At 40.1% G+C, this 11,537-nt stretch overlaps 1 protein-coding gene across 1 annotated transcript; it reads right to left on the bottom strand.

Moving 5' to 3' along the window:
• Positions 1 to 10,378: 10,378 nt before the first annotated feature.
• On the bottom strand, positions 10,379 to 11,242 carry LOC125832895 (uncharacterized). Its single transcript, XM_049512077.1, has 2 exons — positions 11,137 to 11,242; positions 10,379 to 10,926 (listed from the first exon to the last, which is right to left on the bottom strand). Exons 1-2 carry the CDS (start codon positions 11,240 to 11,242, stop codon positions 10,379 to 10,381), a joined length of 654 nt encoding a protein of 217 aa, XP_049368034.1.
• Positions 11,243 to 11,537: the final 295 nt, after the last annotated feature.

The raw sequence follows: 11,537 nt of genomic DNA, 5'->3' as shown, positions 1-11,537 counted from the left end.
ATGGTTTGCACACTCTCTGAATAAATATGGTTCATCCCAAAACTACTTCTTAACATCGAACAAGAACCCCTTTTGTCGGTAGAAGTTCAGTTCGTCCGGCATTAATCCATACTCTATGTAATTGGAAAAATTAGCATACCAAGGAGGTTTTTTGAGAGTTACCGTGAATAGGTCATCGGGAAAAGAATCATTTATGTCAAACTCCAGCTCATCATTTTCCTTGCCTTCTAATCTTGATAAGTGGTCAGCCACCTGATTTAACAACCCATCTTATATTTGACTTCAAAGTCAAATTCTTGCAATAATAGTACGCACCTTATCAATCTTAGCTTGGCATCTTTCTTTGCCATCAGATAACGCAGTGCAACATGATTAGTGTGAACAACCACTTTAGTACCTCGCAAGTAGGCCCGAAACTTCTCAAACGCATAAACTACCACAAGTAACTCTTGTTCTGTAACTGTATAGTTACGTTGAGAACTATTTAGAGGTTTGCTTGCGTAGTAAATGGGGTGAAATAGTTTGTTACATTTTTTCCCGAATATAACACCTAATTCCATGTCGTTTGCATCATACATTACTCCGAAGGATTTTGATTAATCGGGACTAATGATAACCGGAGTGGAGACCAATTTTTCTTTCAAGCACTTGAAAGCCACCATGCAAGCATCATCAAAGTGGAATTTCACCTACTTCTCCAAGAGTTTGCATAGAGGATGTGCAATCTTTGAGAAGTCTTTGATGAACCTCCGGTAAAACCGGCATGTCCCAAGAAACTACGAACACCCTTCACCAAAATTGGTGGTGGTAATTTCTCAATTACTTCAATCCTTACTTTATCAACCTCCAGCCCCTTTTGCAACACTATGTGACCAAGAACTATGCATTCCTTAACCATGAAGTGGCATTTTTCCCAATGTAGGACCAAATTTGTCTCCACACATCTTTGGAGAACTTGTCCTAAGTGTGCTAGACATGCTTCAGAAGTGTCACCCACAACTGAGAAGTCATCCATGAATACCTTCATTGAATCCTCCACCATGTCAACAAAAATAGATAACATGCAACGTTGAAATGTTGTCGGAGCATTACATAACCCGAATGGCATCCGTTTGAAGGCAAAAGTTTTGTATGGCAGGTGAAAGAGGTTTTCTCTTGGTCTTCCAGAGCAAAAGAGATTTGGTTATAACCGGAATACCCATCCAAAAAGTAATACCAACCTCTCTCTCAGAGTCGATCAAGCATTTGATCTATGAAAGGCATGGGAAAGTGATCCTTTTCCATCCACGAATTCAACTTCCGATAAACCATGCATACTCTCCATCCGGTCACCGATCTCATAGATACATGTTCCCCCTTTTCACTAGGGACTACTGTGATGCCTCCCTTTTTTGGTACACATTGTACCGGACTTACCCATTTGTTATTCGCAATAGGGTAGATCACTGATGAGTCCAATTTCACAAATTGGACTCATTTACGGCTTTTTTTATAGAAATAGTGTCCTCGAATGCTTATTTTGTCGCAATATCTGATGAAAACTCTTAAGTTTCAGGTATTTGAAGTTTCAGTGGAAGCATGGACACTTAAGCGCAAAAAGGAACAAAAAGGCTGAAAAGAATGAAGAAGCTGAAGCCTGAGCATCGCCAAGCATCTTTGGGGATTTGCCGAAAGGACAGATTCTGCCCTTTGTTCCAGTATGTGAAGCCCTGAAGGAAGAAAATCAAAAGGAAATGAAAGGAGCATTCGGTGCTTTGCCGAATTGTTCCGCGAAGCAATACTATACCACCCAATGGTCCATAACGTGAAGACGCTAAAGGCAAGCACTAAATGACGATGAGACAGAAGATGGGCGAGTCACCGAGCCACTCGACTAACTTCACCGAGCTATTCGCCAGCACTAATTTCTGATGGCTATTAATACTAAACTTGTTATTAATTTTAGAAGTTCTGAACCATTATTATATTTTTCATAATATAATAGTACTTTCTAGATATTTTCTCTCAAGTTTGGATAGGATTTTGTGGGAAACTTGAAGAGAGAAGGATTTCATCTTCCCCAAGTTAGAAAGGGTCTTCTCCATTCTTCTTCCTTTGCTTAAATCAAGGTTTAATTTCTTATACCCATTTGATTTTAGTATCATTTCAGGTGTATTTTGTTATTTCTTGATGTGTGGCTAAACACCCCCATTCTTGGGGTGTGATTTAGCAAATATGTGTTGATATTGATGTTGGGTCTTCTTGCTGAAAGGTTAGATGTATTTTAATGCTGATTTCACCTAGTGGTTGTAGTTTAATTTAATGGGTTTGTATTTGAAAATACAAAACCACCCATGTGTTTTCGGCTTGCCCGAGAGGGAGGTCGCGAAACTAGGACCACTAGACTGATGGCCTATGGAGTGGGTCGACATGAGGTTCAACCCGAGAATGTGAACCTAGTCTCATATCCAAACACTCAGCTCGAGAGAGTGAGTGGGGTAAGGCGTAGGCTAGTCTTCATGCGGCAAATGGGTGTTCGAGAGGAACCCATTTGAAATGGGGTAAGTTGCCCGAGAGGGAACTTATTTCCATCTAAAGCTTAGCCTAGTCACTATTATCTTGCAAATTTCCTATTGAAAGCATGTACCCAACAATTTATCTCAACTTGTATTGCAGTCACACCCCAAGAACTTCTCCCCATACTTGATTTTCTTGTTAATTTTTGTTGTTATTATTTGTTTTTACAAAAACCCCAATTGATATTTGACACTTTTGTGTCACCACCTTTTATTTATTATGTTTTTAATCATTAATATCTTTAGCTACGACTAGTTAGAGCTAGATTTTATTTTTCTATCAATTCTTAAAACCACTCCCTTAAGACACGACGCCAACCTTTAGTTGGCTTACTATACTATCGACGATCGTAGACACTTATACCGTAGATTAGTGTCATTGATCACGATAAGCATCAAAATGGCGTCGCTGCCGGGAAGTGGTGTTATTTGAGAATTTTTAGAATAGTAGAAATTTTGTTCTTCTTAGTTGTAGTTTCACTAACTTAATATTTAGCTTTGTTTCGTTGGTTTGTCTGCATCCAAACAGAGGAAGGAAGCATGGCGAGGATTACTCAGGAGCTAATGGAGTTTCCTCCATTAGAGGTAATGATGTTCCGAATTCATATCCTCACTTTCAAGCAATTGGGAGGTGGAAGGATCCATGAGACATGGGCAAGATTCAATGAACTACTAACTCAATGTCCCACTTATGGAATTCCCGGTACGATCCTCTTTGACTGCTTCTGCCGAGGTATTGACCCCGGAAACAAGATATTGGTTGACCAACTCCTTCTTGGCGGAATGTTAAAGCAACCATTTACAATGGCAGTCCAACTGCTTGAAAATATGGCTAAAATGATCTGAGAGGTTGAAAAGGATTTTTTGATGGCCCCACTAATGACTCAAATGGAGGAGTTAAAAAGAAATATTGTGAAGGTCGAAGCTCATTGTAAAAGGAAGGATAAATACATTACCCCTCATATTAGAAGAAACAATGAGAACAAGGAGATCAACAGCATCAAGGAAATGCTCTCAGCAATTCTCCACAACGTGACCAAGCAAGACAAAGAGCTGGAGGGATTGAAAGAAGACATCGAAGGAATGAAAAGAATTATTTGGTCTCACTCTAAAGCTGTCCAACTACTCGAGAACCTGATGAGTCATGCGTTGCCTCAACTCCATCCATAGAGAAATAGGGGGTGGCCTAATGAGGACATGGCCTACCCCAACAACGAAACTTGAGCAATGACTTGCGTCGTGCCACGACGATAAATAAGGAACTTCTTGGGAGGTAACCCAAGGTCTTAAATGTTTTAGGATTTTGATTTTGTAAAATAACGGTGTGTTGTGTTGCAGGTTAAAATGAGGAAAGTGTGGAAAAATTTCAGGTTGGCGAGCAGAAAGTCCATTCCGCGAGTCACCAAAAAGGTCTGCGAGCCTGACTAGATCTGCTGTTAGGCTCAATGCAAGAGTTGTACAGAGCTTGTAAAACTCGGCGGACTCGAAAAACAACTAGGCGCATCGCTAATACGTTTGGCGATCTCAATGCAGACCGCCTAAATCACACACTGAGAATTAAAGATTTCTTAAGAAAGGGCTGGATAATGACCACTTGGCGAACCGCTGAGTGGGTTGGCAAGTGCGACTAACGTCACCAAATGTACATAAATTGAATAGCATATATTGCCAACAATCATACTTCTTCATTCTTTCTCATTTTCAAACTCCACAAATTTCACACCAAGGTAGTAATTTACACTTTCTCACCTTGAATTAGTACTTTTGTCACGGATTAGTGCTTGGAACTCGGATTTTCATTGCCACCTAGCATTACAATTGTGTTTACTTAGCAAAAAAGTTAGTTTCTAAAAACCCCGCACTCACTTTTGAAGAGTTCAACCTCATCTGCAATCTAGGTGTCCACTAATGCATGTTAGATCTCTCTGCTTTGAGTAGAAATTTTTGAATGCCTGCTTCTGATTGGTAAATTGGGGCCTAATTGTTTCTACTGTATGAATTCCTCTTTCACTTTGCTTACCTTGAAACTAAATGCGGCGAGCTATGCATACTGAGTGTCGATCATGAATGGGTGATATGGGTCTGGGCTAAATTTCATTAATGCATAGTTAAATTTTGATTTTGGGGTTTGTATGATCGATTTTGAGAAGTGGGTTAAATCTCAGGCACATTAAGTCATTCGACGAGCTGGGCCGAGCTAGCTTAATCACTCGGCGATTCATCTACGAACCTCAGATCCCCCTTAGTTTCATATCTTAAGTGTTGTGGGTTATGTGATTTTCGGCAGACAAACCCATGCTAGCCAAATAGGTTTGGCGATTCACCGATTAAATCGGCGAGTCTGTCTGCAATTTTTTGTGTTACAATGTAATTACTAACTATTCTCTCTAACGTTTTGCAGATATGGCCAAACAACCGACCAGAGAAAGGGAGAAAGGAATTGTGATTAGTGAAAATGCACCTCTACCCAGAGGCGAGGCCACCAAAACTTCAAAAGGTAAAGAGAAGGGCAAAGCTCTCAAATTATCCGACGCAAGCTCTGACAGCATAGGTTTCTACACCACTGAGCCACCTAAATATAACAGTGAAAGTACAGAGTCTGACGAAGATTACCAGACAGAAGCAAGGAGGACTGAGTTGCGATCCAAAAGGATACATGATCCATATCGGATCAGAGATAGTCAATCCACCACTCCAACTCCTCCAGCTCCAGGGCAAGCATTAGTGTTGGCACAACCAGTACAAGGTCCCAAACATGGATCAATGAATAGATCAAAGGCAGATGGTATGAGAACGATTATTGAGGAGAAACAACTTTCCATAGATGGGGTTATTGATAGGTACCCAGAAGTGATTGAGTTCCTAAAATAGCACAAATTTCAAATCTTCACATGACGTCGCGGCTCTTACATACCAAGCTGGGTTAAAGAGTTCTACGACGCATACAGTGCATTAGTACCTCACCGGAAAAGGCTAGTCGCATCTATTAAAGCAGTTGACCATGTGGTTGTCAGAAGAAGGAAGGTGGCCTGTGATAGTGAGACTATTGACATAGCTTTGGGTATGTCCGACAAGATTAATGACCACTGCCAGCACTTAATCAGAACACAGAAGCTGGATGCAATGAAAAACTGGCTAGCTCCGCTAGTCTCAAATAATAATACTCCGACATGGTTAGCAGAAGGAGTTCCAACTGAGAAGAAAAATATGAACATAGTTGCACGATACTGGTTCGGATTTATCAGCATGCATCATGGAGAAAACTAGGATAAATCTCGGGAAAATCATTTCCTCTGCAATCCATATGCGTGCAAAGCAGGGCCAGACATCTCTCCTTTCCCGGTATTAATCTCAAAAGAGCTCGGCTTCCTGGAGATGCAACGAAGGATGTGAATTTAGTTGCCACCGCCTCCACCACGAAAGATTGAAGCCGAATATCTTAAAGACTAGGCAGAAAAGATACAGAAATAAGTTGTGGCCACTGGATCTTTACCTGCAAAGGCATCTTTGCCTACTTCGGCCCTTGGACCTTCACGTATATCTGATGTCATTACCACTCCTTTTGACTCTACATGTCCCTCTACTGCTTCATTTTCACCCAGCCCCAGAGCTGTTGTTTCCCCCCTGTGAACCAATCACTCAGGCATCTTTGATCTGAATGGGACGGCTTGCCCAAAATGCTAATTGCCGAACTGCCAATATAGAAAGCTCCATTCCAAGAATGATACAGTCTGCCCTCGACAATGTTGTGAGACCATTGAGCACTACTATTAATGCCCTAGAGGCCAGGATGTTAGTGTGTGAGCACGATCAAGGAGCCACAGAGGAAGTAACAGTCGTAAAGGCCACCATTGTAGAGCTGAAGAAATATGTGGACTACCTAAAGTCCACTGATATATCCATGATCTTTGGAACAATGGAAGTTCCAAATGTGCCCGAGATGCTTCAGACTGCCACAGGACATAGAAATGGAATGGAGCATATAGCTGATCCTGAATCGGAGGGAGAAACTGACAAAGAGATATTTAAGGAAACTACAGTGGACGACAGAGCCGAGACTGAAGAAATCATGATAAATGTTGTTGTGCAAGCTTTTTTAGCAAAGTCTTCTGCTACGAGATCCAGTGGAGCTACTCCTTCTGGTGGTCACTCCGGATACTGACGCCATGATAGATGGAGCAATCGCATAGCCAGGATCCCCTCTCTACCTCCCTCTCTGTTCTTAGTTATCTTTCAAATTTTTAGATATTTATTACTTGCATTTGAGGACAAATGTTTTTATTTGTGGTGGGGTGAGGCCCACCTTTTGTGTGCTATTTGATGTTCGTATTCTGTGATTATACATGGGTTGTTCTATTTAAAATGTGTTTGTACACTGCTTTTTGTGGATTTTTGAGCTCATGGCTCTCTTTTGTTTTTAATTGCAAACGATTTTGACCCTTCCAAAAAATTTGAATTTTTCACACATTTTTGCCACCCCTCGTGAGTTGAATGTAGTTGTTCTTTTGCAAAAAATTGAATCTCGGTTTCGATCAATACCGATGACTTTAATAGTGCTCTTAATTGAACGAACATGAATGTACGGATACAATCAGGCCAAATGAAGTTACATAAACAATATGTGAACTCTTTGCATCCTGTTTTGACTAGCCATTTATCGAATTGATTCTCTTGTAATGACCGTTGCACACTAGCAAAAGTGTGTAGTCTTGTTTGACTTAAGTGTTGATGCCTTGTGTGATTAGCATGCTTTGAAACTTGCATGAATAAACCTAGAATTTGCCCTGTTAGTCTGATTGATTTAGAAAGGTGTCCTCTTGAGATGATCTTAGGCAACTTTAAAAAGTGTGAGCAAAATTTAACATACATCTTTTTTGTGGTCTACCCGTGAGCGTGTGAAACTCTTCTGAACACCCTTTGAGCCTTACCTTTCTTTGGAAGAACCTTGATGAACCCTAGACCTTACTTGACCCACTACCTATAATCTTCTTGATTTGTGGTTTAGGCGAATAGCCATCTTAGGCCAAAAGCCTAAGTTGGGGGTGTGGTGAAAAGGAAAAGGAGATGTCAAGAAATGCAAGAAAAGTCCCCACTTAACCCATGGTATTGCAAGAAAATGGAACCCCTTCGATTAAAAAAAAGGAATAAATTACAAAGGAGATCGGGTTCCAAGCAATCCATGAAGGTGAATAAAAAGATGACTTAGAAGAACTAGAAAAAGAATTGATAGAGGAAAAGAAGGGAATGCTTTGAGAATACCACATCTCATGAGGACAAAGTCATTGAGCCAAAATTACCATACCTTTGCACTCATCCCAATTATAAGCCTTAGAAAGACCTTTTTTATCTTGAGTAAGCCAAATCGAAAGTCGATTGGAAAATAAGGGCAAACCTATGGGTGAATATGTGTACCTCTTTTTGAGTGTGAGTGTTGCATCTAATTCCTGATCTTGAAGTGATTAACCTCTGTGTGTGAATATGGAATCATTCTTTATGCGAGGGCATTTAAATACTTTTTGTTGAGCTTGAACTTGCACAAGTAGCAAGTATTGCGAGCATGAGAATCTTTGGTAATGGTGTGTCACAACTTGAATCTTTGAGTACACAATTGATCCTTGCATAAGTAAATTGAGTCTTGTTGTGTGCACTCATGATTGAGTCTTGTGTAGAACTGTTTGAGACACCCTTTTTGAATAGCTGAACTCAAGTTTGCTTGAGGACAAGCAAAAGTTTAAGTTGGGGGGTGTTGATAAGTCCACAAATTGGACTCAATTAGGGCTTTGTTTTGATAGAAATAGTTTCCTCGAATGCTTATTTTGTTGCATTATCTGATGAAAACTCTTAAGTTTCAGGTATTTGAAGTTTTAGTGGAAGCATGGACACTTAGGTGCAAAAGGAACAAAAAGGCTGAAAAGAACGAAGAAGTTGAAGCCTGAGCATTGCCAAGCATCTTTGGCGATTCACCGAAAGGACAAATTCTGCCCTTTGTTCCAGTATGCGAAGCCTTGAAGGAAGAGGATCAAAATGTGATGAAAGGAGCAGTCGGTGCTTCACCGAATAGTTCTACAAAGAAGTACTATACCGCCCAATGGTCCATAACGTGAAGACGCTGAAGTCAAGCACTAAACGGCGATGAGACAGACGATGGGCGAGTCGCGGAGTCACTCGACAAACTCGACCAACTTCACTGAGCTATTCGCCAGCACTAATTTTTTATGGCTATAAATACTAAACTTGTTAATAAATTTAGAAGTTCCGAACCATTATTATATTTATCATAATAGAATAGTACTTTTTAGATATTTTCTCTCAAGTTTGGAGAGGGTTTTGTGGGAGACTTGAAGAGAGAAAGATTTCATCTTCCCCAAGTTGGAAGAGGGTCTTCTCCATTCTTCTTCCTTTGCTTAAATCAAGGTTTAATTTCTTATACCCATTTAATTTTAATATCATTTTAGGTGTATTTTGTTATTTCTTGATGTGTGGCTAAAAACCCCATTATTGGTGTGTGATTTAGCATATATGTGTTGATATTGTTGTTGGGTCTTGCTTGCTGATAGGTTAGATGTATTTTAATTGTGATTTCACCTAGTGATTGTGGTTTAATTTAATGGTTTTGTAGTTGCAAATACAAAACCACCCGAGTGTTTTTGGCTTGCCCGAGAGGAAGGTTGCAAAACCAAGACCACTAGACTGATGGCCTAAGGAGTGGGTCGACATAAGGTTCAGCCAAAGAAGGTGAGCCCTAGTCCTATATCCAAACACTCAGCTCGAGAGTGTGAGTTGGGTAAGGCATAGGCTGGTCTTCATGCGGCTAATGAGTGTCCGAGAGGAACCCATTTGAAATGGGGTAAGTTGCCCGAGAGGGAAATTATTTCCATCTAAAGCTTCGCCTAGTCACTAATATCTTGCAAATTTCCTATTGAAATCATGTACCCAACGATTTATCTCAACTTTTATTACAGTCACACCCCAAGAACTTCTCCCCATACTTGATTTTCTTGTTAATTTTTCTTGTTTTTATTACTTTTGACAAAACCCCCAATTGATATTTGACACTTTTGTTTCACCCCCTTTTATTTACTATGTTTTTAATCATTAATATCTTTAGCTACTACTAGTTAGAGATAGATAATTTTTCTATCAATTCTCTAAACTATTCCCTTGGGACACGACCCCAACCTTTAGTTGGGTTACTATACTATCAACGATCGTAGACACTCATACCGTAGGTTAGTGTCGTTGGTCACGATAAGCATCAATCACACCTCCGGCCAACCACTTTATTATCTCTTTTTTCCCCACTTCTTGCATCGGTGGGTTCAATCTCTGTTGATGTTCAAACTCGGCTTACAATCACTATCAAGCTGAATTTTGTGAGTGCAAATATCGAGAGGAATGCCCACTATGTCAACGATAGTCCAACCTATATCTTTGATATGCCTTCTTAAAACCTCAAGGAGATATTTTCATGCCATTTTAAGCAAGTTAGCTGCAATGATCACCGGTAAGGTATTATTTGCCCACAAAAAGGCATATCGGAGATGGGAGGGAAGTACTTTCAACTCCAGATTTGGTGGTTCCTCTGTTGATGGCTTTACGGGAGGACTTTCTCGATTTTTTAGATCAATGTCCAACTTCAATCGAGTCTTTGAATACCCCCTCCCCCCAATGCTAAAAGAGCAGCTACTACCTATTCATAGCCTTGAATTTCAAATTCATCATAGTTAGCAAGCATAGCTTCAAGTGGTTCACTCATACACAACAAATGGCTCACACTAACCACAGCTTCATCAATAACATCAACAGTGGACACCATGTGAATATCACTCGGATGTTTCATTAACGTAAATATTAAAGGTTATTTCATCTTCGTTCACCCGAAACTTTAGTTCTCCGCTTTCAATATCCACCAATGCTCTCCCGGTGGCCAAGAATGGTCTTCCCAAAATGATGGGAATTTCAGCATCTATTTCACAATCGAGAATGACAAAATCAGCCAGGAAAATTAACCGGTCAAACTTTACCAAAATGTCATATAGTATCCCCATATGATGTTTAATTGATCGGTCTGCCATTAAGAGTCTCACTGTTGTGGCCTTCGGTTCACCCAACCCGAGTTGTTTATAGATCGCATATGGCATTAGGTTGATGCTTGCTCCCAAATCGCATAGCAATTTAGAAAACTGGAGCATGCCGATGTTGCAAGGGATGGTGAACGCTCCGGGATCTTCTCTCTTTTTGATCAGCTCCTTAGTCATAATTTCACTACAACTATGAGAAACTTCGACTGTCTCAAAATCCAAGTTCCTTTTCTTTGTGACAAACTCCTTCATAAATTTGGCATAACCCGACATTTCCAACAAAGCTTCCACTAGAGGGAGATTAATTGATAATGTCTTGAACACCGATAAAAACTTCTTGAACTTCTCATCCTCATTCTTCTTCTTGAGACGTTGGGGAAATGGATGAGATATTTTGGGTTAAGGTTGCATAACTTTTGGGATTGGATTGTATTTTTCTACACCTTTTTGTGGTTCTTTGGCAATGCTTTGATGGATATGTGTCTCTTCTTCCTCCATACCTTTTTCTTCTTCATGAATTTGAGCTTCTTCATTGCCTGTCACATTGCCTATTGCTACCTTTCCACTACGAGTAACCATAGCCAGCCCTCTATCATTATCTTCCATTGTGATTTTTGGTTTCAAATATGTTGAAAGTAAACTCAATTGATCTTCAAGTATCTTGATTTCATCTACGTGAAAGTTCACTTTAATGTTCAATGATGAAAATTAAGCTTTCATCCCTTTCAAAAAATCATCCGAACCTTCAACTTTATCAGGGATGCGTGACAACAAATCATTAACCCGGGTATTACTTGCACTCCCTTTCGATTTTGGGCTCTCACTCGAGTTAGTGTGGTCCTCTTCATGGTCATCCTCCCTTTTCCAATAATCATTTTACTTAGCCCAATCTTGATAGTAT

Source organism: Solanum verrucosum, unplaced genomic scaffold, assembly GCF_900185275.1.
Source record: "Solanum verrucosum unplaced genomic scaffold, falcon-dt-bn FXZP01000039.1, whole genome shotgun sequence".
In the NCBI taxonomy this organism is placed as follows: domain Eukaryota; kingdom Viridiplantae; phylum Streptophyta; class Magnoliopsida; order Solanales; family Solanaceae; genus Solanum; species Solanum verrucosum.
The sequence above is the reverse complement of the archived record's forward strand: the minus strand, read 5'-3'. Positions and strand labels throughout refer to the sequence as shown.

Coding starts and splice junctions, on each gene's coding strand:
- LOC125832895 (XM_049512077.1), bottom strand. CDS start 11,242: ATGGAAGATAATGATAGAGGGCTGGCTATGGTTACTCGTAGTGGAAAG. Junction 10,927..11,136: donor AATTCATGAAGAAGAAAAAG/GTATGGAGGAAG, acceptor ATCTCCCTCTAG/TGGAAGCTTTGTTGGAAATG.